The sequence below is a fragment of the Nanorana parkeri genome, unplaced genomic scaffold, assembly GCF_000935625.1.
Source record: "Nanorana parkeri isolate BGI_ZX_2015 unplaced genomic scaffold, ASM93562v1 scaffold183, whole genome shotgun sequence".
In the NCBI taxonomy this organism is placed as follows: Eukaryota; Metazoa; Chordata; class Amphibia; order Anura; family Dicroglossidae; genus Nanorana; species Nanorana parkeri.
Window position 1 is genome coordinate 333,849 of NW_017306451.1, and position 27,831 is coordinate 361,679.

Here is a 27,831-nt window from a genome sequence, read left to right on the forward strand (position 1 = left end):
CAGCAGAGGGGGACCTGAATTTTTCTATCAGGTCCTCTTCTGGTGATTGAAAGCAGCAGGGGGCGGGTGCAATAGCTAGTTTGCTATAGGCTATTGCAAAGTGAAATAGCCAATAGGAATCTAGCTATGCATTCTTATGCCTTTTTTTTTTTTATTCTGACAACTGCAAAAAAAAAAAAAGTCTGCAGATAGCAAAGAAGCTATTGCTTCCTGTGCTATCTGCCATCATTTCAGGGGGGTGCTCTCTCCCAGCCCCCCCTAACCCCCCCTCCGCGGATGGGGGGGAGAGGGCACCTCCCTGAAATGAGAGGGACACCTCCCTGAAATTGCTTATTTCAGGTTGGGATCCCTGGCATTGGCCTATACACATACAGCACAGCAATGAAGTAATAAAATGAACTAGGATCACACTAATCCAGCACGTTATTATTCTGAGTTGCCCCACTCAAGCGGCGGCCATATTGAGTGGGGCACGTGAGATTAATAACGTGCTGGATTAGTGTGATCCTAGTTCATTTTATTACTTCATTGCTGTGCTGTATGTGTATAGGCCAATGTAGTTGGATCTGTATGTGCGTTATAATTAATCGAAATTAATCGATTAAAAAAAAGTTCGATTAATCGAACAGGAAATTTTTAATCATTACCAGCCCTAAAGGTATCATATGCCACAATGACACCTCTATCATCACATTGATGAAATAGTCCAATCCAAAGCACATCTCTGTTTAGGTTCTGCTGATCAGCTAATCGCTAGCATCCAATCAAAAATCAGGCCACTGTTATCTAGCACAGTAAAGTAAAACCTGATCAATTTCTTTTGTTTACTGTTTTTGCAGGCAGCTATTGTACTTATTAAATTAGCTTATACGAGTGGCAAAATAGTAACAATTCGGACCGCAGCAGATTTCAGAAATCAGCCTTCTTGTCTTCTTTCTAAAATGTGTGTGGAATAAAGTAACAAACAAACCACCTTACCAATCACCTCTGTGTCTGCGAGGAGTTGGTGCTCTCCGGGGAGTCGGTGCTCGGTCTCTCTGTAGGCGGGCTTGTGGAAGGCGGCACTGTGAGGTCCCTGGCAGGCTGCCCTAAAGTGCCCAGCAAGCTATATTTTAAAAAATTAAAGTGCCAGTATCGGGGGATTTTTACGAGTACAAGTTGGGACCTCCCTAGTAGATATAAAATATTGGATGTAAACTGCATGCAGTGAATTGTGGACACAGCAAAATGTGGGTGGCATTTTTATGGCTTGTGATTGAATAGTGATAGACACTTCAGCTTTAAGATACTAATCAGCAATATAATGGCAACCAAATCAGTGGTATAACAAAGACATGTCAACGTAAGGCCTGGTTTACATGGGTGTAAAGAACATTTGATTCACGTAATTGAAACTTTCCAAACGCATTGCAAAGCTAATGCTTGTTCTGTAACATAAAAGCGTACAGTCTCCTACACATAAAATTCAAAATGTGTTTGCATCATGTTGCTTTGCCTTCTTTTTCATCTCTCTAGCAACGTTTGCCAACCTTCTCAATTCAAGTCAATGTCATGCGCCCAAACCATGCTGTAGACGCTTATAAGGCATTGGGAAAGATTTTGCTGTGAATATACTTCCCATAAAAAAAATTATCTTTTTAATGTCTATGTGAACTAAACATAAGATAACAGTTTACAGTGCAATACTAAAGTGGTCCACCGATTGTACCACAGCACAAATGGGGCATGGTTTATAAAAAGTGGGTGTGGCCAAATAAGAAATATGCAGCAATGAGCGATAAGCATCCACTACAATTCGTATATAACCTTGCATTTAGCCATTTTTAGCTGTCTGCAGACATGTAAGGGTGGTTGTTCGTTCAAGCATTCCCCGACTGGTTTCAGGTCAAGCTGTTAGTAGAGAGCTCAAGAGCACACAATAAACCTAAGATCAGATCTGATGACCTTATAAACTTATTTGAATGGAGGGGGGAGGGGGAAAAGTGGATTGGAAGAGACCTATCTTGAACGTTTGCCACCAGATTTTGTGTGGAAATGCTGTGTAACTAATGTGATTAAGTATGGTAATTAGCAAAGATGAACTAAGACTTCAAGTTATGCACTTTATAAGGTTTATACAATATATGTTTACTGTAAGATAGTTAGAATACAACCAAACAGTGCAAATAAATCAAAGCATGTGAGAGCCAGATCAGATATCCAGGAAACTGAATACAACAATAAAGTAAATTGAATAGCTAAGAAGAGAATGCCAAAATCTTTAGTGACAATGTACAAATATTTACAAAGAATACAATTCCATGAACTGGTGAGAAGCAGGGCAGATAGGGTTACTCAAAGAATATAGGCAATGTTACTTGCAGAATACTGAACCATCCGGTTGGCGGAATAATATAAAGTTTTCCAACAGCCAGGCACAGGTGATGATCAAAGTGAGCCACAGGGCAAAACCCACTCCCCAACCCAGTAATACTCACCTTCACCGTGCTGCTCTTTTGCTTTAGGTATTGGGGAGCACTGTCATGTTGACCCTGTGTAAGCTCTGACACCCTCTCAGGTAGTTTACATGGGGTTAGGATTGCAGGGCAAATACAGCAGTGGCATTGCACAGTGGAGGGCCGAGAAGGTGAGTAAAAGTGGATGGGGGTGGGCTTTAAAGAGACTGAATTGTCAAAGTGGCAGAGTGTCTGTAACAGTATAGTTCAATATCTGTAAAAAAATAAGTCAAGGCAACTGGACTTGCTGTATTTTTCTTCAAGACGTTTTACTGGTCATCCAACCAGCGTTCTCAATTCAGAATGACTTGTACAAAAAATTTTTCTGGGAATAAATATGGTGAATGTTGCTCCAATCCACATAATCTGTTAATCACAACCATGTGCTGATTGCATTTGCATGATTGGAGTCTAGGAGGTGTAAATTAACCTGCCCAGAGAGAGATGTTAAAACAGCTTTGTATGTAGCAGACAATAAATGTCTCAACCCCCACCTATATTCAAGCATGCCTTCTCCATTTTTTACATAAATGGTCTCTTTCAAACCTTTTATACCAGTCCTCCTCCCTGTCTAGGATGCGTACTTGACTGTCTTCAAAGGAGTGACCTTTTTTCTTTAGATGTAGGTATACTGCCGAATCCTAACCAGAGGGTTTGGCTCTTCAATGCTGTGCCATATGCTGGTGTAGCATCAATGGACATCAAGGATACCTATCGGCAGGTGCCAATTGTCCCTTCTCATCAAAACTGTCTGTGTTTTGCATTGGGAAACAATAACTTTCTGTTGCGGGCTCTACCCTTTGGCCTGTCCAAGGCTCCGCTGGTTTTTGCCAGGGCGTTGGCTTTAATCCTTGCCCCCCTCTGTTCTCTGAGTTTTTGCATTGTGGCTTATTGTAACGACTGCGGGAAGTACAATGGTAGGATCACAACTGCGGAGTAAAGGATCAGTCATATATGAATCCCAGGCGTCACTCACAATCTTAACGGTGAGTTTGAGATTCTACCATCATGTAATAAACGTAAATCAACATAAAATGAAAACGGTACTATTGAGTCATAGCCAGTGGTTGCGAACTTAGATGCAGAAATGCAGTAGGTGGTGCTGGGTTAAGGGAGGATCCCGAATAGCAGGCTATTATACAGTCTACATATATGAGCCAATATGCAGAGTAAGCAGCGGTGCTCTCCCACAGGTATGGGTACTTGCGGTTTGGTAGCAGCTGATGGTGGCAGAGTCTATTAGGTGGCTCCTACAGCAGCACTGCGCAGGTCCGTCTTCCAGATGGCAGCAGGGTGGTGTGCACTCGTGAGGCGGCAGGATGGTCTGCAGGTTCGTGAGGCAGCAAGGTGGTGTGCAGGTTCGTGAGGCAGCAGGCGTTTAGACCTCAATCACGGAACGCCATGCTGCCTCATCTGCGCCTTTAAATAGGGCCAGGAAGTGGGGAGGGACCGCTGATCGGCCTGAACGACTTCTGCGTTCCACCGTGGAACGCAAACGGCGAATCACAACCATGAGTTCGTGCGGCTTCTGCGTTCCACGGTGGAACGCAGAAGGCCGTGGTGGAGAAACCAGAGGCAGCCGAGTCGGCGGTATTACAATTATCTGGTTGATCTTCTCCTGAAAGTTCAATCTGAACAGACCCTACAAGAGGATGTCCACAGGACTATAAAGTGTCTGGTTGGGTTCTTAACCTCCAGAAGTTTTTGCTGGAACCGACCCATCAGCTAGAGTTGGGGTTTCTCCTGGTCATGGTCCAGGGCACGATGTTTCTTACCCCAGAGAATTTGCAGTCCCAGGTGTAGAACCTTCAGTCCAAGGATCAACCCTTGGTTAAATTTGTGGTAAGGGCTTTGGGACTGATAGTTTTCTTCTTCGCTCTTCGTTCCCTACGCTTTGTTCCATTCCAGACCACTACATACTGGCAGTGTGGGACAAGCAGACTCCTTCTCTAGATTTGCCCTATGCATCTGTCAGCAGAGGCAAGGATGTCATTATTGTGGTGGATTTCGGATCCGAGGGGGTATCTGGGAAATCCCTCTTGGGAGGTCTCCAAGGGACATACTCACTGATGGAATCCAGGCAGTCAAGCAATATTTGGGAGTTTAAAGCGATTTGCCTCCCCTTTATCGGTTGGGTCGCCTACTGGTTAGTGTTCAGTCTGACAACGCCAAGGCTGTGTTGCGCATCAACCATAAAGGTGGAACCAGAAGCTGCTTTGTGCAGCAGGAAGCAAATCTGATCCTGTCTTGGGCAGAACGTGATGTTCTAGCCTTATGTATCGGCCACATCCCAAGAGTGCACAATTGGCAGGTAAATATCCTCAATTGACAGAGCTTAGACTCAGGGGATTGAGATTAGGATTGAAGGTATTTCAGGTCTGCTGCCATGGGGGCATGCTGGGTGTTAATTTCTTGATGTTCAGACCAAGCATCAAGCTGGTCTGGACAGGTTTGTATCCTGGTTCAGGGACCCAGGGCCAATTCAAGGCTATGGTGGGCCCTGGGCAAAAAATATAATAGTGAGTTACCCCAGCCTGAAGTCTTGGGCAGAGGGTTTTAGGAGGGGTGCAGACGGTCTTAGCAATACCTAATATAGTAATGCAGAATGGCACCAGCTATAGAGGACTATAAGTCCCAGCAATTATATGGCACCGGCCCTGGAGGACTACAAATCCCAGCAACATATTATACAGCCATGCAGAATAATACCATCAGCTATAGAGAACCTTGTCCATAAGGATAAGTCTTTCTCAAACCAAGGCATTGTTTTTCACTTAAGGTGGTATTCTCCTTCCATCGAAATGAGGATATTGTTTTGACTTCCTTTTTGTCATATTCCGAAACATCCCAAGGAGGTGGCTTTCCACTGTTTGAATGTGGTGGGGCTGTCCGTGTCTCGATTCCGGTTACAGCTTCCTTCCAACAATCCGATTCTCTTTATCCTTCCTAAAAGACCTCGCATGGGGCTCCCTCTATCTTGTTCCACTTTTTCTAGATGAATAAGACAGGTAATTTTACATGCTTACTCAATGGTAAGACTCTGCCTCCCTGTAATGGTTCACTTTGCTAGATCTGTCAGTACCTCTTGGCTTTTAGGCATCAGCATTACAAATTTGTAAGGCCGCCACCTGGTCTTCTATTGATACATTCTACCAGGCGGATATTTGTGCCTCTGCTGTGAGTTTTGTTCGTAAGATGCTGCATGATTCTGCAGTTGTGGTTTTTCCCTTGTTTTTTCTGCTATGGGCTTGTTGGCAATTGTTTTGGCCTTTTCTCAGTGCATCAATTGTGGATATCCTAGTCTTGTATAAATTGCCTGTGTCCTGTACTATATGATCAAGAAAGCAAGATTTTCTGTTTTTTTCTAATACAGTACAGAACACAGCACCCTCCCCTCTATAGCTTGCTAGAAAAAACTGTAGCTTTCCTAGGGTGCGAGGGGTTATCTGAGGTCACAGCTCTGGCCAGTGTCCAATCACCTGATGATACCTGCATATTACTGTTATTAAGTACATATTTGCTACTTTTAAATTCTCTGAATTGTGCTCTAGGTGTGTGGCGCTAAAATCCTAACAAAACTACTATACTAATAACGTGCTTATTCAAACAATATTTGTGTTTTATACTACAAATCAGTAAATAAATAAAAATAAAATAATCATACAAACTCATGTTTGTCCTCTGTTGTTCTACCGAGATAAATACACTGACCACCTGCCTAATATTGAGTAGGTCCCCTTTTTTCCACCTAAACAGCCCTGACCCATCAAGGCATAGACTCCACTGGACCTCTGAAGGTATGCAGTGGTGTCTTGCACCAAGCCGTCAGTAGCAGATCCTTTAAATCCAGCAAGTTGCAAAGCAGGCCTCCATGGATCACATCCTGCAGATGCTCAATTGAATTGAGTTCTGGATAATTTGGAGGCCAAGTCAACACCTTAAAGTTATAGTTGTGATCCTCAAACCATTCGTGAACCATTTTTGCAGTGTGGCAGGGCGCATTATTATTCTGAAGGAGGCCACTGCCATCAGGGAATACTGTTTCCATGAAGAGGTGTACTTGGTCAGCAATAATGTTTAGTTAGGTGGTACTTGTCAATGTAACATCCGGATAAATGGCAGGACCTATGGTTTCCCAGCTGAATATTGCCTAAAGCATCAAGCCTCTACCAGCTTGCTTTCTTCCCATAGTGCATCCTGATGTCATCTTTTCCCCAAGAAAGCAGCATACACACACCTGATGTAATAAAAAAAGTGATTCATCAGACCAGGCCACCTTCTTCCTTTGCTCTGCGGTTAAGTTCTAATGCTCATGTGCCCATTGTAGGCACTTCTGGAGATGGACACAGGTAAGCATGGGCACTCTGACCCAGGGGTGGATCCAGAGTCTATTCTCGGGAGGGGCACTGCCAGAAAATTAAGTAGATCCCTGGATCCAGACAAGCCCAGCCTCCTGTCTCCCACGCTGTCAGAAACTGCATACAGCATGTGCTGGTAGCTCAGATACCTTTCTTTCAGAACCAGCTTTAACTCTTTCAGCAATTTGAGCTACAGTAACTCTTCTCTTAGATCGGACTTCACAGGCCAGCCAGCATGCTCCCTATGTGCATTAGTGAGCCTTCGCGCCCATGACCCTGTTGCCGGTTCACCGGTTTTCCTTCCATGGACCACTTTTGGTAAGTCCTGAGCACTGCAGGCCCTGAACATTGCACAAGAGCTGCAGTTTTTGTTGTCTAGCCTTCACAATTTGGCCCTTCAACACATCAACTTCATCTGGGGCATGGACTTACCTTGTGCTGGCCAGCTTCGTGAGGTCAGGTTAGGAATTAGCACAAAATCACATTATTCTACATTTTAAATTTGCTGACACCCATGGGGCAGCAGAGCCCGGGAAACACAGGAGGGTGACAGTCACCTTTACATATGTAAACAGACTCCCAGCTGGTATTGTAGCCAGGAGTCTACTTACAGGGGACCGCTGCCTCTGACATATGACATACCCCGGCAGCAGTGAAAGGGTTAAAGGGACTAATCCTAACTAAATCTTCACCCTACTTGTGGCCTCACGCCCTAAGGGGTCTTCAGCGACATGGTCACACCAGGCTGTATTGCCACAGACCTGGATCTGTATACCATCCTGCGGATAACTCAATATATTGCACGTCGTGCCTAAGTGAGTACCTGACACAGGATCCAGTTCCCAAACCAACATTACAGGCCCGCTTCGCATCTCTGTCTGGCAGAGTCTGGGTACAGTTCCCCAAATCACATCCTGTGTCCCTCAATGACTAACAGAGAAAGGACATTCTCCTGTCCTTAAGAGTGCAGAAAGCACTGATGCTGAGGAAAGATAGACACATGAAAATAGACATCTTGAAACATACTCCAGAGAGGTCCCTACTTTGCCTGAAACCTGTTAAGATGCACAAAATCATTGGGGGCCTTGAGGTTCATATTAGGGCAGAGCATCCCTTTTTATTTGATTAAAAAGCTTTTAACAAGAACCTTGAAACTTTTAACAAGATGGTACACGGACCACAACTTCTGAAAAAAGTGTTTGTCCCCTAAACCTAATAACTGGTTGGGCCACCCTTAGCAGCAAAAACTGCAATCAAGCGTGTGTGATAACTTGCAATGAGTCTGTTACAGCGCTGTGCAGGAATTTTGTTCCACTCATCTTTGCAGAATTGTTGTAATTCAGCCACATTGGAAGGTTTTCAAGCATGAACCACCTTTTTAAGGTCATGGCACAGCATCTCAATAGGATTCAGGTCAGGACTTTGACTTGGCCACTCCAAAGTCCTCATTTTATTTTTCTTCAGCCACAGAGGTGGACTTGCTGGTGTGTTTTGGATCATTGTCCTGCTGCAGAACCCAAGTCCGCTTCAGCTTGAGGTCACAAACAGATGGCCGCACATTATCCTTCTGGATTTTTTGGTAGACAGCAGATTTCATGGTTTCATTTATCACAGCAAGTCTTCCAGTCCGGAAGCAGCAAAACAGCCCCAGACCATCACACTACCACCACCATATTTTACTGTTGGTATGATGTTCTTTTTATCAAATGCGGTGTTACTCTTACGCCAGATGTAATGGGACACACACCTTCCAAATAGTTCAATTTTTGTCTCGTTAGTCCACAGAGTATTTTACCAAAAGTCTTGGGGATCATCAAGATGTTTCTGGCATAACAGAGACGAGCTTTTATGTTCTTTTTGCTCAGCAGCGGTTTTCGTGGAACTCTACCATGCAGGCCATTTTGCCCAGTCTCTTTCTTATGGTGGAGTCATGAACACTGACCTAGAGGCAAGTGAGGCCTGCAGTTCTTTGGATGTTGTTGTGGGGTCTTTTGTGACCTCTTGGATGCTGCGCTCTTTCTCATTTGTTCGTGGATTTCTTTGGAACTCGGCATGATGTGTAGCTTTTGAGGATCTTTTGGTCTACTTCACTTTGTCAGTCAAGTCTTATTTAAGGAATTTCTCGATTGCAAACAGGTGTGGCAGTAATCAGGCCTGGGTGTGGCTAGAGAAATTGAACTCAGGTGTGATAAACCAGAGTTAAGTTATGTTTTAACAGGGGGGTACACACTCATATTCACATAGGGCCATGTGGGTTTGGATTTTGTTTTCCCTTAATAATAAAAAACTTCCTTTAAAAACTGCATGTTGTGTCTACTTGTGTTATCTTTAACTAATATTTCAATTTGTTTGATGATCTGAAACATTAAAGTGTGACAAACGTGCAAAACAATGAAAAATCAGGAAGGGGGCCAACACTTTTTCACACAACTGTATACAGTATGTACCGCAATGCTGTACAGAGAACACTGAGCCAGTCACATCAGTCTCTGTACAGAGGAGCTTACACTCTAATGTCCCCCCCACAGTCACGGTACAGATGAGCTTACACTCTAATGCCCCCCTCAGTCACATCAATCTGTGTACAGAGGAGCTTACCCTCTAATGCCCCCCCAGTCACATCAGTCTCTGTACAGAGGAGCTTACACTCTAATGTCTCCCCCACAGTCACATCAGTCTTTGTACAGAGGAGCTTACACTCTAATGCCCCCCCAGTCACATCACAGCTCTGGACGCAGGGCTTCGTGACCCGCTGGACGCAGGGCTTCGTGATGCGCTGGACGCTGGGCTGAGTGACCCACTGGACGCAGGGCTAAATGATGCGCTGGACGCAGGGCTTATTGATGCACTGGAACCAGGGCTTAATGACGAGCTGGACGCAGGGCTTCGTGACCCGCTGGACGCAGGGCTTCATGACCCACTGAACGCAAGGCTTCATGACCCGCTGGACGCAAGGCTTTGTGACCCGCTGGACTCTGGGATTAGTGACGCGCTGGATGCAGGGCTTAATGATGAGCTGAACGCAGGGCTTCGTGACCCGATGGGCATAGGGCTTTGTGACCCACTGGACGCAATGCTTAATGACGCGCTGGACGCAGGGCTTAGTGACTCGCTGGACGCAGGGCTTAATGACGTGCTGGACGTAGGGCTTAGTGACGCGCTGGACGTAGGGCATAGTGACGCGCTGGACGCAGGACCCACCTGAGACCCCACATAAATGGGAGTGATCCTGCAGAGCCCACCATAGATGCTGCACAGCCCATCTGAAACTCTCTATGGTGGGCTCTGCAGGGGTCTCGGGTGGGCTGGACAGGGCTGCATCTCCCTCCCAGCTCCTCTTACCTGCTCACCTGGCCTCCTCAGCTCCTGCACTGCGGGGGCCTGGCCGCCTCCTCGCTTGTCACCGGCGGCCGATACTCATGTAAGGGTCCCGGACGGGCCCCTTACATGAGTATTGGCGGTACCCCCCTGACGGCGGCCCTGGTCCCCATTGATGCAATAAGGTCCCCTCTTAAGCACCTCTTTTCTAAGGTAAATACGTTTAATTGCTGGAGTCTTCATAACTCAGGCCTTCTATCCCTTTAGTTAAAGGAGAACTATGGGGTCAGTGTTTTTCCCCATAGTTCTCCTTAGGGTAACGGGAGGACAAAAACTAGCGTCCTCCCGTTACCCTAAGCTCAGTATACCGCGAGCTACAGCCGGAGCGGATCCCGACGTAGATGGCAGGATCCGCCCAGCTGCGTGAGTGACAGCTGGCTCTGCCTATCTAGAGGCAGAGCCAGCTGTACCCGCCCCCTCCCCCATCAGTTCCGCCAGTCAGCGCTGCCAGATTGGAGCGGGGAGAGGGGAATCCAGCCCCTACCCCTGTCACGGCAGAGAGCCGTGACAGGATCGAGAGGTGAGCGAACCTGGTATGTGTTCGCTCACCTCCCGATCTACTGAGCCGCCCTGTGACAGTGTCATTGTCACAGGTCGGCTAGAACTATGAGGTGAGTGGAAATCACTCATCTCATAGTTCTCCCTTAACTTTATAGCCCTTCTCTGGACTATCTCAAGCTTGAGGACATCTTTCCTGAGGGTCGGTGACCAAAACTGCACTGCATACTCAAGATGAGGCTGAACCCGTGATTTATAAAGTAGAAGTATTATTCTTTTATCCCTTGCTACAATCCCTCTTTTAAAACACGACAGTATCCTGTTTGCTTTGCAGGCCGCTGCTTGGCAATGCATACTACTGCCAAATCTGTGATCTATGAGCACCCCTAGGTCTTTCTCCATGTCTGACTTCCCTAATGTAGCACCGCCTAAGTAGCAGTTTGTGCAGACTTTCTTAGCTCCCATGTGCATAACCTTGCATTTTTCGCATTTGCTATCTTGTAGCACATGCCTCAATTGTATCTAGATCTTGTTGAAGTGCAGATATCTCGTGTTCATAATTTACTGCCCTACAGAGTTTGGTATTGTCCCCAAAAAAAGATATTGAACAATTTATTCCAATCTTTATGAATAAAATAATGGCTTCATGAGCACCTTGCAGCCAATCCACCCCCCAGAGTGTGTATCTCTAGATTGGACATTCGGTATCTTTGCCACTCTGTGTCCTCTCATCCCCTGTCCACCATTCCAGGGGTGTTTGGGCCAATGGTGTAAGTCCTCTCTTTTTTTCGGCCTCTACCCAGGTATGGAATATGAAGGTTAGTAAGAAACTTGGCAAAATGCTTGTGTCTGCAAATACCCAGCTGATTGAAGACGCCACTGTCAGAAGTGGTTGGCTCCTTAATGCTAAGCATCTGTTGGATAGCTTGGTTAAGTCTGTCGATAACTTCTTAGTGATCTATAATCTGGCATATCGTCCTTGTGAAGCAAGGATTAGAAGTCTGCACATTAATGGTGCATAGTCTGAAGTCACTGGGGACTTCCACACTCTAAATCTGACTGAGCTGATGATTTCAGGGGAGGATGGGGTTGCTTAGGGGAACACTGTTAGGGAGGCAGAGCTGAATGACCCACCTGGGAGAGAGGCAATGCTCCCTGCTTGACCTGGAACAAGTGGAGGTAAGTATATTACACCCTGTGGCCAGAATGAGTGCCTGAGACCTGGTCTGACACTTTAGACAACTTGGACAGAAAACTCTCCAACATGGGGTAACTATGGAGCTATAGCAGCTGCAGCCTCATATGAAAGGACCAGCAAAGGAACGCAACCAGGAACGCAACCAGCAAAGGAACGCACCCAGCAAAGGAACGCAACCAGCAAAGGAACGCACCCAGCAAAGGAACGCAACCAGCAAAGGAACGCACCCAGCAAAGGAACACAGCCAGTGCCTCCCTAACACTGTTAATGAGGAAGAGCTGAATGACCCACCTGGGAGAGAGACAATGCTCCCCGCTTGACATGGAACGAGTGGAGGTAAGTATATTACACCCTGTGGCCAGAATGAGTGCCTGAGACCTGGTCTGACACTTTAGACAACTTGGACAGAAAACTCTCCAACATGGGGTAACTATGGAGCTATCGCAGCTGCAGTCTCACCTGAAAGGACCAGCAAAGGAACGCAACCAGGAAGCAGAAACAAGGAAGCTGATGATATATGATGTCACAGATGATATTGCTTTCTATTGGCCGAAACAAAAATGCCTGCAGCTTGAAAACATAAAATACGTTAAAATTGCCTAACACTGAAATGTGAATGTGGGCTAATGTGCATTGTCCTGTGTTACTGTAATTCAATTGTGCAACTGGACCCTGAAACCATGTCAATAAAAGGTGACTGTTTGCACCACTGGTTCCCACCAGCTGTATGCTACAACATTCTGTTTTAGCATGTAGCTGGTGTTTGCTGGCAGAACTTTAATTTAATTTTACAGTAGTTAATGGTGTCATATCGGGGATTGTTTTTGACTGTAGTGGTAAAAAAATCAAACAGCAGGATGGAACATTTTTCTGGAATGAAATTGTAACAGTGAATGTGGTTTTTGTTTAGGAAACTCCATTCATTCCAAAATCAAATGTGAAAAACCAATGAAATATCGAATGACATCTGGTGGCATTATCAAATGTACTGGCAAGATTTTTCATATGAACATTTGTACAAAAATCTACTAGTATATGGCCAGCTTTATAGTATTTTTCTCATTCAGAAAAAAAAACCTTTTGATTCCCCTGAATCTCCCTTAAGGGCTACTGCATTGTATGGGTGTGCCGCTACCAGAATCTCTGAACAATCATTGGCTGCAATCGCAATTTGGGCTGAAATTTTTGGACTTGCTCTTTTGTCAAACGTTGATTCAAAACTTCACATTTGTTCAACTGAACTGACTGACCTGAATTTTTCAATTGACTTTTGTTGAAGGAGCCATTCCTGACTGGGCTACACACTGCTGGAATTTTCAACCAGTGTATGGCCAACGTTAGCCCTGATTCACACCCAATGCTTTGTAGCTTAAAGGAGAACTATGAAGTGAGTGATTTCCACTCATCCTCATAGTTAGAGCCAACCTGTGACAATTAAACTGTCACACGTCGGCTCTATCGATCAGGAAGTGAGCAGAAACATACAGATGCTCGCTCAATTTTCCGATCATCTCCATGCAGAGAGTGATGACTGTGGGCACAGCTGGCTCTTCCTCTAGAGCTGGGTGGATCTCGAAAGTAGTGTCGGGATCCGTCCCGGCTCCGGTGCTCTCAGTATATCGCGGGCAAGAGCCCACTATATGGTTTTAGAATAGTGAGCGCTATGGGTCTCCTGGAGTGAAGTGAGAATCCAACAATGACTTATTAAATAAGTGGTATAAAAATATATATAAATATCTCTAAGTGAACATCTTATAATGTGAAATAAAAATTGCTGAAGTGATATGTGAATAAACAAAACAAAAATCAACAATGTAAATCGACTAATAAAATTGCTTAAATATAAATAAACAAATAAATCTTCAATAAACCGTGTGTCCGTGATTTTTTCTCTGATTTTTTCTGTATTACAGTGTACATATAACTGCGTCTATCATCATCTGTGATGTGCTGATAGATATGCAGTGGTGTATCATAAACGTGTCCTAAACTTTGAGGTTAAATAGTGTCCAAAAGTACTCCAATCTAAAAGAGGCAAAAACTTGAATGTGTATATCCAAGATGATCGTATCCTGGGGGATGATGTGTCGGAGAAGCGATGGGTCCCCGTAGGGCTTACACTCACCAGATGCCGGGAGGGAGTCAGCTTTCTCTTCCACCGTGGTGGCTGAAAGGAGATGGTCTTTGCTCCGTCCTTCCGTGGGATCCTGCAGTATACTTTCGGTCCTGGTCCCAAAAAGAGATGTCGGTATCCCGATGATAACAATCCCCTGGTGATGGTAAGATGCCCTTTGGATTGCTTCCGGGAGTACGTCCTAATTTTAGTCTCTCCGAGCGTGGGTGTTTTGGATCCAAGAGGAGTTTTAGAGGAGGAGAGAGAGAGCAGGCAAAGGGCTCATAGTGCATTAAAAGTTTAAACTTTATTGAGTCATTGCATATGACATATAAAAACCGCAAAAACTGGCTAGTCTGCTATAGAGCCAGTAATCCTTAGACTGTGGATGTGTCCCAAGCAACAGGCCCGCCCCCCGGCGCGTTTCGTCACCTGACTTTATCAACGTATGGCTAGGTCAAGGTATGACAGACCTAGCCATACCTTGATAAAGTCAGGTGATGAAACGCGTCGGGGGGCGGGCCTGTTGCTTGGGACACATCCACAGTCTAAGGAGCCCACTATATACTGAGCTTTGGATAACGGGAGGAGGTAAGTATATGTCCTCCTGTGACCCTAAAAAGAACTGTGGGGAGAAATTCTTACCCCCATACTCCTTTTTTAACCCCTACATGACCCATGACGGGATAATCCCATCACTAATTCCTCAAAGGGTTAAAAAGATTAGTCGCCAGGACTCCGTTCATACTTGTAGAGCTGGCGGCCGGCTTTACAGTAGATGCGATTATGGTGCTCAGCTGTCGCCAGATCGCTTCTACGATCCGGTAAAGTGACCACCCCCGCTCCCGCCGTGTTTCCCCCTCACATCCGACACCCCCGCCGTGTTTCCCAGGCTCCGCTTCCCCTCCTGCAGGCCCAGGAGCGGCATCTCGGGTGTTGGCAGGAGGCTGGGGAGGAGAGCGGCGAACGTTCACCAATCTCCTCCCTGTTCTATGGGACCGGGAGCAACACGTATTGCATCACATCCGATCTCTGAGCTGTCATTGCTGGGCTCCTGAAGCCTAGCTATAAGCTATTGAACTGTGCAAGCACATGCATCATCATGTAAACACGTGTCGAGTGGGCCTACGTACGAAAACAACGATCGCGCTACACATGTTGGGTATCTCCGCACATGCCAGAGTGAGAGCAATAATTCTAGGTAGAGATGGGTAGCTCATGAGCGATCCGGATCTATTGAGCGGCTCCCTCAGAAGAATGAAAGAGCGGTGGCTCAGTAAAAATGAGCTACGGTTCTTCTGGTCTGTGCTCTGTGGATGGAATGTAGAAGCAGAGAGTGAGACAAGAGCGGCTCCTGTAATATCATCTTAGAGTGAGAGCCAGGCTTCTGCCAGCCCCTCCCAGCAATGCAGAATAGCACCAAATATGTAGGACTACAAGTCCCAGCAATACATTATAGTGGGGGGGGGGATGCTGGTGGTATTCTGCATAGCCGACTCTTATTATAATGTATTGCTGGGACTTGTAGTCCCGCATAGCTGGTTCTGCATAACAGACAAGCAATGGTTTTACTTTTAAAATAAATCTAGTCCCCTCCCTCAAACTACACACCCGTCTCATTTCCTCTCCTACTATAGTAAAAAGAGCAGTTTAGTGAACCATGAGCCGTTTAAAAGATCCGGATCTTTTCAGTGAGCGATCCGTTGAGGAGCGCTCATGCAGATGAACCATTTTGCCCATCTCTAATTCTAGGGCCAATATTTATGCTTATCTCTGAACTAGTGACTTGTAGGAGCTTTTAAAGGGTCATCTATGGACCTTTTGGGGTACTGAATTCTGTTGCAGTTTTATGGACGCACACAATTTTTAACCTACCCATGTTGGGTATCTCTTTACTCGTTGTAACTTTATCTTTTATAAATTGGTATTTTATTGTGTTTTGGGGCATTTAAGTACATTTTTCACTAGATTTTTGGGTTTGATAATAATTAGCGCTAATTTCGTGCAACATAAAAACTTGCACCTGCCACCACTTTTATCCTACAGGGTCTTGGCTTTCAGAAAATATATAATGTGTGGGGGTATTAAGTAATTTTCAGGCCTAAAATGTGGATTATAACATGTAAACAAAAAAATTTAAAAAAGGCCTTTGTCCTTAAGGGGTTAAAGCTCAAAGCTCCAAATTGCTCAACAACCAAAATGCCATGCTTTTTAGTTGAGCTTGTTCGCACATGAACACTCAGACGTCCGAAGCTCAGAAAGGTAAATTTTGAAGCAGAATAGGGCTGTTTACATCAGATTACCCTCAATCCAGGCACAATCATGTCTGTCGAAATGGAACAATGTTCCATTTGTTTTTTTGGACCTGGCCAGATTCGGGGGTAACCAGATACCCATCCCATTACACATGGCTGTCCATAGACTAGCACTGGCCATCCGATCGGGTCCGCCTGAAAAACTGATGGGCGTATCTGATCAGACCGCCTCTGTTAAAGGGGCCTTATTCTAGTATCTAGTAGTGGTGAACTGGGCTTGGTGTGAATCTAATTCGCCAGTTCACACCTAGGTATTTTGTCACTCTCAAAGCTAAGCACAACAAAACGCTTAAAGGAGAACTATGAGGTAAGTGAAAATCACTCATCCTCATAGTTTGAGCTTACGTGTGACAATGACACGGTCACAGGTCGGCTCTATAGATCGGGAAGTGAGCGAACACATAATGTTGCTTGCTCACCTCCCTGATCCTCCAGCGCTGACTGGCGGAACGGACGGGGGAGGGGCGGGCACAGCTGGCTCTGCCTCTAGATAGGCAGAGCCAGCTGTCAATCACGCAGCTGGGTGGATCTCAACAGTAATGTCAGGATCCATTCCGGCTGCGGCGGTCTCAGTATACCGCGAGTTGTACCTGGCGATATACTGAGCTTTGGGTCACGGGAGGACGCTAGTATATGTCCTCCCGTGACCCTAAAGAGAACTATGGGGAAAAACACTTACCCCGTAGTTCTCTTTTAAGGAATCCCATTCATTTCTATGGCCCCTGTTCACATCGGAATGTTTCGTCACAAGCAGAAATACGCCAGTCACGGGAAATAGTACATAAGCTACTTTTTGCCAGATTACAGCGCTTTTTGGTCCCATGGACTTCAACTGGTAATGCCTGGAAACGCACGCTTCAAGCGGTTATGCACGCAAAGTTTCCCATTGAAGTCTATGAGACCAAATAGCGCTGTAATCTACCAAAAAAAGTAGCTTGTGTACTTTTTCTACCGACAGGGCGTTTCTCTGTTTGCTACAGAACGCTCAGGTGTGAGCATATAAATAAATGGGATTGCTTGTCTTGAGCGTTTTGTCGCGCTTAGCTTTAAAAGCTCCAAAACTCCCAGGTGTGAATAGGGACTTAGCCTGCATTCACCTTTGCACACGCTCGGGTCAGTTCCTGTGAGTTGAATGGGGCCCTAACGCTCAACAAAAAAGTTCACGTACCAAATTTTGTGAAATGAAATACGTTTGCTGTTTGTGTGCTTTTTAATGCGTGCAAAAACACGTCTTCCCGGGCTGCATTTGGGGTGCCATTGGAAATGAATGGCAACGCGTGTTCTGCGTCTTGCCGCTTTTCTGTCAAATGTCTGCCAAAGTGCGCGTTTACCAATGGCGCAGGTGTGATTGTGGTCTAAGTATTGTAATTTGTGGTAATAATTGTCACCAAGGCACAGCATGGTCTACTGAGAATACACGGTGTAATAAATGGAAATGCAATCACATGTTGAACATATTATGACTACACGTCCAACGTTAGAAGCAACAGTTTGCCCCCCTTGTGTACAGCGCGCCGTGCCCTCATGTGTTGGCGGCTAGCTGTACGGACAGGGCCATCAATCATGTGCCGTCCACACAGACAGGATATCAGCGTCCTCGGTATGGCGGGTCCCTCCTCTGGTCAGGACCCCTCCTCTCCAGTGTCACATGGTAGGAGAAGCCCCAGCTCTCCGCCCTCTCCGCTCCCATCGGCCGCACTCCGGACCGGGCATGGGGCGAGCGCGCAAGGGCTTCTCTGGGTAACTGTACCCCGCAGGGGGGGCCTAACCTACTCCCGCTTCGGGTCACACACCATTCACCTCGTATCAGGGCGGCCATTCTTCACAGCACACCGGCACTGAGCTCTCCGTACACGGCGAGGCTCGCTGTTCCCCTCAGTACACACAAGGGGCTTATATCCCGGGCTGCTACACGGGGATAGAAGACAACTTCTCTAACTCCCCTCATTACCTCACAAGGGGCGCACACAAGATTTATTGGGGTCACTTTTCAGTCAGCGTATTGTCCCTCTCTGTGCCCTGTGTGTTATGCAGCAGCTTGTCTTCCCCCCCCTCCAAAACACCCCCGAGGGCTGCTGTATTCCATTCCATTCTGTTACCTGTTCGCTCTCACACAACTGGTCTGTCCTGTTCTGTAACCCAGGCAGTCCAAACAAGAAGGGCAAAAGTGCTGCCACATGTCTGACCTCTGTTACCTCCCTCTCAGGAAAGGATAAGCCCACAACATTTCCCCTTCCCCAACCTTCACTTTTCTCCTGGTACCCATTCACCCTCATTTGCTAGATTTCAGCACTCTCAGGTAAAAAAAGGAAATTAAGCTGTAAATAGGTGTCGTAGGGAGCTAGAGGTCCAGCGCCAATTTAAAAGCGCTTCCGAGAGCGAAATTCTTGACGTGTTTTGGCTTCGGTGCTGGTATGGCCATGGTGTCTGGGGGCTGGGGAGACCCCAACGGAGACACTAATGGAATGGGGAAAGGTTACCCCAGAAACTCGGAAGAGGATGAAGCGTCGCCACCCGGAGGGATCAGTGACCCCGAGCAGGGGGACGAGGAGAGGCCCGGCATCCAGGTGGATTGTGTGGTCTGCGGCGACAAATCCAGCGGCAAGCACTACGGCGTTTTCACTTGCGAAGGGTGCAAGAGTTTCTTTAAGAGGAGTATTCGGAGAAACCTCAGTTACACTTGCAGGTGAGTGCCCGTTCTTGTACCTTGTGATGTCTAAAATAGTACAATGCATTCAAATGTATCTAAAAACAATATATATTCGCGCTTTCTCAATCTTTTTTTCCAGTCACGTCATCTTTTGAAAGTATGCAAAATTTTTCGAGCCACACCAGTCTTAAATGTAATGAATACAAAAAAAATTACATGTGAACCTTCCAAAATCTATACCAGACCCTTATCCCAGATAGGGGTCTGGTATGGATTTTAAGGGGGGACCCCATGTAACGAATCCATCTCTGAATGAAACCTACCCTCCATGGGTTAGTGTCATTAGTTTCCATGGTGCTAGTGGGCAGTCTGCCTGCACCAGGCAAAAGAAACAATTTTTAGGTGCCCCTGAGGAAGCCAGAAGGACATCCCAATGTGTCGCAGCACCCTGAGAGAGAGAGAGATCGATCTTAAAGCTCAACTCTGGGCAGGATAATTTTTTCAAGTGTATATCAGTAAACATGCCATAAGCTGGCAATACACTTGTAGTGTATTTTTTTCAACCCTGCAGGCTGAGCAAGAAAGAACTGCTCAATTCCCCCCCATCCACACTGAACAGAGAGGATGAGGGAATCTTCCCTGCTGGTGCCCACCACTGTCAGAATACCCAAAACAGTGACTGCAGCTGATATGCTAAAGCTGCAATTAGGCCAAAAATTTTCTATCCAGCTCCTTCGACAAAAGTAAAAAAAAATTACTTCTTACGAAACCAGGTGGTGCCAACAGGACCACATGTTGATTGAATTTTGGCTGATTCAACAGGTATCGGCTGAAATACAATCTGTCTTGCCTTACCTACAAATCTCCATTCATGCAGGCTCTCTTCAACATCTTAAAAACAAGTTTGTTTACATGCCTGATTAGTGAAGCTCCTGTTGTACTTCCAGGCCACTCTGGTTGTAAGTGCTGAAGGTCTTCTAGACCCCAGCGCTGCAGCCGCATCTCCAAACCCTTCTCCTGGCCAGTCCCAAAGCAAATGGGTGCAAGTTCTGTTTTGTGAATGACTTGGAGTAGAGGGGGTTACAGAGATGCGATTGCAGCGCTGGGGTCGATGATGCCTGCAGTTATAGCTGCAGCTAACGATTATTTTCAAAATCGATTAGTTAGCCGATTATTAAGTTCGATTAATCGGATAAAAAATAAAATACATTTGAAAAAATGGCTCCAGTGATGGGACTTCTAGTTTGTATTGAGATTGTAGTCCATCACAGGAGCAAGCTTGGAGCGGAATACCCGCAGTACTGGTAGCGAAGCGGCCTGGACGTACAGCAGGAACTGTGCTAATTAGGCATGTAAACAAACTTGTTTTTAAGACGCTGCTGTGAGCCTGCATAATTGCAGGTGAAACTAAGGCTTGTTTAGGCCCCATTCACACGTAGCGACATACCTTTTGCAGCGGCCGGGATAGCTCGACTTTCGGGGCGACGATCCAGCGACGGTAGCGCGACCTTCTCCGTCGGGCTCCATTAGAAAAAAGCAAAATCGCGCAAAATCCGCCGAAAAAAGAGTCATGTAGAAGCGACCGCGACATGGAGCTAAGACAGCTCCATTGAATATCATTAGCCGGCGACTTCTCGCGATATCGCGCGGCAAAAATGCGCGATATTGCGGTGGAAATCGCTACGTGTGAATGGGGCCTAACTGATACAATCCTGGAAAGGTTCTCCAGCCTGGAGTTGGGATTTGAATGTGCAGGTTTCATTAGTTTTCATTCTTCAATCTGAGAACATTTTCAGCAAGTACAGAAAATAATTGGCTTGTCAGAAATGCAGTTAATTCTACATTTTTGTTTTAAGATTTAGATATTTAAACTTAACGACATGCTGGATGCATTCCACAAAGCAAATGTCCTTGGTTTTACATATTTATTGTACATGTGGTGACAGAATAAAAAGAATTGTCTGCTGTGATCAGCTCTAGTGGGCTTTAGCTGTTGCTTTGAATTATGGTATCTATATTGAACATTAAACAGCAGACTTACGCATTTTGACCCATAACTGGTCCTTAACAAGCTGTTAGCTAAGGCCAAGGATAATTTTAGGTCAAAAAAATGTCAACGTATTTCTTAATCTGTTGCCAGTTGTGCGATTATTTAAAGTCGTGATGTAGATATCAGGTTTGAAATGCGTCAGTCTGGTCTTTTTATTCTAGAATACAGTAAGTCCCCCTGCACTCCTTGCAGCGTCTCGGGGCCAAATCGCAATGGTGGTGCTCGTAATGACAATCACGGATGGCGCCGTGTGCATCAAGCAGTAAAAAAAGCAAGGATCACGAGCACCCAGTAGATGACGTTCAAATAACGATGTCCGTTTATTCGTATAACTGGTCACATATATCACAGTAGCCAACGTTTCGGGGCCACACAGGGTCCCTTCATCAGGGCAAAAATGTGACCCAAATGTGTTTTTTTAATTTTTAATTCTGTAACCACATGCTCAATAAAAAGGACATTAACAATATTTCCACTGTGGTGTGCTGCTGGCTTTTTGTTGTGGATAATACATGCATTGTGTACTTGAAAATGCATCTGTTGACATCTGTCATTTGCCAATGATTTATGGAGGTGTTGCAACATATCAGAGGTAACCGTGGTTCTTTGACTTAAAGTGACCTACCGTAGTCACCATTTTAAAAAAAACAAAAAAAAACCCTGCAAAAATAGCATTAACCCTTGCCTTTCCCACTACCTGTGCCAGAAATCCTACATCTAATGTATATCTATTGCTTCTAGAATTTGGAATCTTGCATTGCCCCCACATGTACTGGTTCTAGCCGCTGGTAGGAGGGGAACACAGGCATCTGACACCTGAAAGTGCTAGATTATAAAGATTTTCCTGAAGACCATAGCTCTGCAAGAGATCAAAGATCTGATGACCATGATGTGGAACAGATAGTCTACTTTGTTTAATTTAAAGGAGAACTATGGGGTTAAGGCTTTCCCCCATAGTTCTCCTAAGGGCCTGTTCACACGACGTCCGTTTTGTGTGCTGACCGGCTCCGTACGCTGCTGCACTCAAAATGCATCCCAATGTATCCCTATGTGTTTTATGGGCTCCAGTTCTCACGTGCGCAGTCCGTTCAGCTTACGACAGAAAAAATACTGCATGTCACATTTTGTCAGGTCCGGAAACGGTCAGGAAACGCAAACGCGTCCAAAACGCATCAAAAACGCACTGCACTGCAGCTAACATACTAAGGCCTGGTTCACACCTAGGCGTAGGTGGAATTTCTACATGGGACTTATTTATAATACAGCCTTTACAGTTCCGGTTGTATTAAGAAGAGACTAGACGTTATAGGCTCTACAGTACTGAAATTTACCAATTTTTGCCAGTTTCATAGTGTAATACTTTTCTAATTTCAAACTAAATTAATTTTAAAAAACCTAAAAATTGTCAGCAATAGTCCTTTACAGGCTATCCTTCCATTTATTGCCTTTCAACACTTATAACAACCATTTTTCTGTTGTGTGGATTTTTACATGCGGTGAAATCCTTCTGGAAACCTCATCCATGTTGTAGAAGAGCTATGGCCTCTAATGAAAAAGATATGTGCTGCAGCACTTAGTGACCCTATACACGGGCGTTAAATCTCAAAAATACATTCAAGTACCTTAGCTATTAACAAAACTGTATCTTATTTGTGTATCACTTGGCTATAGATCCTCAAATCATCTCTGAATTGGTGCTGACACTGTCCTTCCTTCTGGAGGGTGGCTACTTTTGTTCCCATGGTACCTATGTGTGTTGTAAAGTAGACACCACTCCAAGCTCACTCCTGTGATGGACTACAATCTCAATACAAATTGGTGATAAATACTTTACAACACACACAGGGACCATGGGGAAAAAAAAGTAGCCACCCCCCAGAAGGAAGGACAGTGTCGGCACTCTGATCAGAGTAGTACGGAGTGGCTGTGACATCTGTGTCTTATTTTTTTCCTCCATCGCAAAACTGAAAGTGCCGGACCCCACGTCGGCCTATGGGTAATCTAAAATAAACGGGCATGCGTCCGTTTACATCAGATTACCTCTGGTCCAGCACGATCCGGTCCGTCGAAACGGATCAATTATCCTTCTGTTTTACTGGACGGTGCTGGGGCTAACCGGGTGCAAACGGACGCTCGTCTATTTAAACTTGGCTGCTCGTAGACTTGCATAGAGTGTCTGATCGGGTCTGGCTGAAAAACTGACAGGCGGACCTGATCAGACCGCTCGTATGAAAGGGCCTTAGGGTGCTTGAATGCATTTTTAAGATTCAACTCCTGAGTTTAGTGTCACTTTAATTATAAGTGCATCTATGATTACAGATCTCCCTCAGATACTTGTTGATCCAGCTAGTGAAGTCCACATAAAACGGATTTCTGTGACAACGATGCTGGTCCTGCTTGTACTACAGTGGGATGAAAAATGTTGCCTGTATCTTTACTTTTTCGAGGCATGTGCATTACATGGTAACTAGATCAAGGAGCCTTTAGTTTTACTTTAGGAGACCTCTGCAGCTTATGAAAGCGAGCACATCTGCTTTTAGGTATAAGCTTTCTACTAAACAGAACAGCAACATTGAAATGTTATTTTTCTTCAGAGACATTGACTCTTCTCAGTTAAAGATTCTGGATTTTAGACTAGGGGAGAACTGCACCGCCAACGGTCCTGCAATGGAAGAGATTGGTTAATGCCTCTATCTATTTGTACAAAGCTGCTTACAAAAGCCGAAAATGCTTAGCTAAATTTTCCAAGGTTAGGGACAGCTGGTTGGAGGTGGATGTCACGACTGATGGTGACAAACTTTATATCCTGGGATTGGTTCTGACATTGTTTAGCACTGCCACTCTTGGTTAGTGGATATGCCTGGTAGTCCACTATTTCTTTTCTGTTGCTCCTTATGCCTCCCATGGTTTGAGTAACTTTTATCTCATTACGTTGGTCTTTTTCTGGGTGACACGCAGTTCTTGGAGGTTGGGGTGTTTTGGTATTACTATGTAGTAGACATGTCCCGATACCGATGCTAGCATCGGAACCGGGCCCGATACAGGGCATTTTGACAAGTACTTGTCAAAATGCCCCGATACATAGCGCCGAAGCTTGCGCTATGTTTTTTTTTTTTCTTACCTCGCCGAGTGTCGCGTCACTACTCCCACTGGACCAGCGCTGCCACTGACTCGTCCCTGCTCTCTCCGGCACAGTGAGTAAGGGCAGATGGGGGGTTCTATTAAGCAATTATGTATTGTCTGCACTGTATTAACAGTATATACTCTATATGTACTACATATAAAGTACATATAGAGTACACCCTGCTAATACAGTGCAGACAATACATTTACAATTATACTCTGCTAGCATGAATGGATTAAATGATCTGTATGTAGCCCTGTACTAGGGATCATTTACCCCTTCATGTTAGCAGAGGATAATTGTAAATCTATTGCTGCACTGTACGGGACATTTGTGCTGTACATATAGTACAGTACATATAGATATACAATTCTGCACTGCTAACATGAATGGATTAAATGATCTGTATGTAGCCCTGTACTAGGGATCATTTAATCCATTCATGTTAGCAGTGCAGAATTGTATATCTATATGTACTGTACTATATGTACAGCACAAATGTCCCGTACATTGCAGCAATAGATTTACAATGACCCTCTGCTAACATGAATGGGCTAAATGATCCATAGTACAACTACATGTTATGTACTATGGATCATGATTTAACCTATTCATGTTAGCAGGGGATAATTGTAACTCTATTACTGCAGTGTACTGGACGTATGTGCTGTATGTGTATTATGGATCATGATTTAACCTATTCATGTTAGCAGGGCAGAACTGTGAGCGCCCCCCACAAGCTGAGCACCGAGACGCGATCCTGCCCAGTGCCGACTACAAGAGGCACCGCGTGAGGCAACGGATCGGAGTGAAACTGTAAGTGAGGGAAGCTAGGACGGGGCTGGCTGTAAATCTATCGCTGGAGTGTACTGGACGTGTGTAATGTATATGTAGTACATATATATTGCACAAACCTCCACTACACTCAAACAATAGATTTTCAATTCTCCACTGCTAACATGAATAGGTTAAATCATGATCCATAGTACATAACATGTAGTTGTACTATGGATCATTTAAAGTCACCTGTCTCTTTAAGAAAAAGTATCGGTAATTGGTATCGGCAAGTACATGAGGGGAAGTACTTGTACTTGGGCCTGAAAAAGTGGCATCGGGACATCCCTACTATGTAGTATGTTCTGCTATGTTTTATGGTTTTCTGTTGCACCTTGTTACTAAGTGTGGTACCTCTGGCTCTGTCCGGTGTTAAGATTACGTCTGTTATATTGTATTTGTTCTTTCTATGCAAAATTCAATAAACAATAAAAAAAACATTGTTCTCGATTTGAAGAAGTTGATGGCTGTTCATTCATACTCGTGATGACTGAAACTAGTGAAATCCTATTTTATATTTTTAACATTTTTCAATGGAGTCCATTCTTTGCAGGACATGATTTTGGTTGAGAAATTTCACTTTGTAATTCACAATGAACATATATCCGTGAAACATACATAAGCAGAAGTTTAATTCAGTGAAAAACACATTAGAACTATAAGATCGAAGATGGTAAAGTTGACTTGCACAGGACTTTGAGATGTTCCTAGAACTTCACATAGATTTAATGAGAAAGACTATTGATTTATGATGGTTTTCATTGAAGAGCGTTTTTTTGGGGGGGAGGGGGGGGTTTAATCTGTTTCAGAGACATCTTGGTTCCACACGTTACGTCCTTTAGCATATGTAGCCTACTCTAATGTAGTATACATTGTTTTTTGCAGAGATGTGTTTTAGTTTGATTTGCATAAATATATTTTTGTCTTAGATTTTTGGAAAGAGTGAAAAATTAGGGAAAAAATACATTTTCCTGTAATTTTTTGCTTGGAACATTTACGTAGTTTGTGCACTTTATTAATATGGTATATTAATATCATATTTACCCCATCAAAGTCTTCCAATTAAAACTATATCATGTAAATGTGACTTCTACATAACAGTGGAATGATAAAGCCAATGTTCAGGCAGCGCAGTTACAAAGTGCACATATGCGTTTTACTTTAGGAGAGCTTTATTCCCCTTTTGATGCTACATTGCAATGCAAGCAGGGAAAAAAATGCGTTTGTGTAAACTGTTAGCATAATATTAAGATAGGATGAGGTCAGGTTGTCGAGGGCACATATTAGCACAACTACGACTTCTTCAAAGGTTTGTGATTGCAAGAAATCCGAATGACACTGTGTTCATTTCTGTTAGACAGAAATGTTATGTCGATGATCCGATTGTTTGGACCTTGGAGATTAATCTGGGGAGGGATTTTTTTAAAATGTAGCTTTCAGTGGACATTTGATCAAGATCCTCTATGCAGCTGTGCAGCAACATATCAATGGTGATCTTCTACTGCAGGCTGTAATCAGAGAGGGAGAGCTTCCTTTTAATAAAATAACACACTTAAAATAAGTCCCAAAAAGTAGGCAGGAACCGCAGAATGCCTTGTACCTTTCAAAACCACTTAAAGCATCTAGAGAGCCCCTGAATCCGGGTACAAACTTCAGACGTGCAGCTTTGGGCCATTCCTTAGGGCCTGTTCACACGACGTCCGTTTTCTGTGCTGACCTGATCCGTACGCTCCTGCACTAAAAATGCATCCCAATGTATTCCTATGTGTTTTATGGCCTACAGTTCTCACGTACGCAGTCCGTTCAGGTTACGGCAGAAAAAATACTGCATGTCACATTTTGTCCGGTCAGGAAACGCAAAACGCTTCAAAAACGCACTGCACTCCAGCTAACCTACTGACAGCCCCACTCCAGCAAAAAAACGCGGCCAAAATACACTGCATCAGTAGCACTGCGTCTGCCGATCAGGACCTGATATCATGTGAACAGGCCCTTAGCATTCCACAATGTGGGCACTTCAGCAGCTGATAGAGAGCAGTCTATGATACCAACTGAGGTGTGCCAGGGCTCTGAGTTGAGACAAAGTCAAGAATTACAACAAGGCTATACTAAGGTTCAGGAGCTCCCCAAGCACGCAAAGCTTTATATGCTTTATATGATTTTAAAGAGAACCTGTAGCAAGTATGAAACTTAACTGTTGTAACAAAATATTTAACTTAATAAATCGGCTAATCCCTGTTTTAGAACGTTGTCCCCTGCAGCACCATGTAAAGCTCTAGTATAGTGGTTATGTAAAATAAAGAGTTTGTATAAATATACATATGCCTTGCACATGACATTTGCCTGAACCTACTGGTAAGTTGCTTTAGCATCAGGTATTGAATTTTGGGATGGGCCAGGCAGCATAGTAGCTTAAGTGGTAAGCACTTCTGCTTTGCAGCACTGGGTCCTCAATTTGAAACCAGGTTCGGTCAGGACGCTATCTGGATCTAAGGAGTTTGCATGTTCTCCCTGTGCTTGTGTGGGTTTCCCTCCAGGTATTCTGGTTTCCTCCCGCACTTCAAAGTCATGCTGGTAGGTTAATTGGCTCCTGCCTAAATTGACCCTGTTTGTGAGATAGGGACCTCAGATTGTAAGCTTCTTGAGGGAAGGGACTAATGTTAATCAATTGTATGTAAAGTGCTGTGTAAATGGACAGGACTATATAAATGTCTGTACTAAATTGTTCTCCACATTTAGGACAGAAGGAAAATGTTATAAAGGCCGGTTCACACCATATCCAGTATGTTTCGGCACGGGTCATGCACGGAATCCACTG

The 27,831-nt window shown here is 44.7% G+C and overlaps 1 protein-coding gene across 1 annotated transcript in view; it reads left to right on the plus strand.

Annotated features, from left to right (window-relative positions):
• Window positions 1-18,700: 18,700 nt before the first annotated feature.
• The window catches only part of NR2F6 (nuclear receptor subfamily 2 group F member 6), a 24,387-nt gene continuing 15,256 nt past the window's right edge, over window positions 18,701-27,831 (plus strand). Inside the window, exon 1 of the mRNA XM_018555111.1 lies at window positions 18,701-19,041. Coding sequence (XP_018410613.1) covers window positions 18,770-19,041 — 272 coding nt within the window. The 5' untranslated portion in view covers window positions 18,701-18,769. The remainder of the gene's footprint in view (window positions 19,042-27,831) is intronic.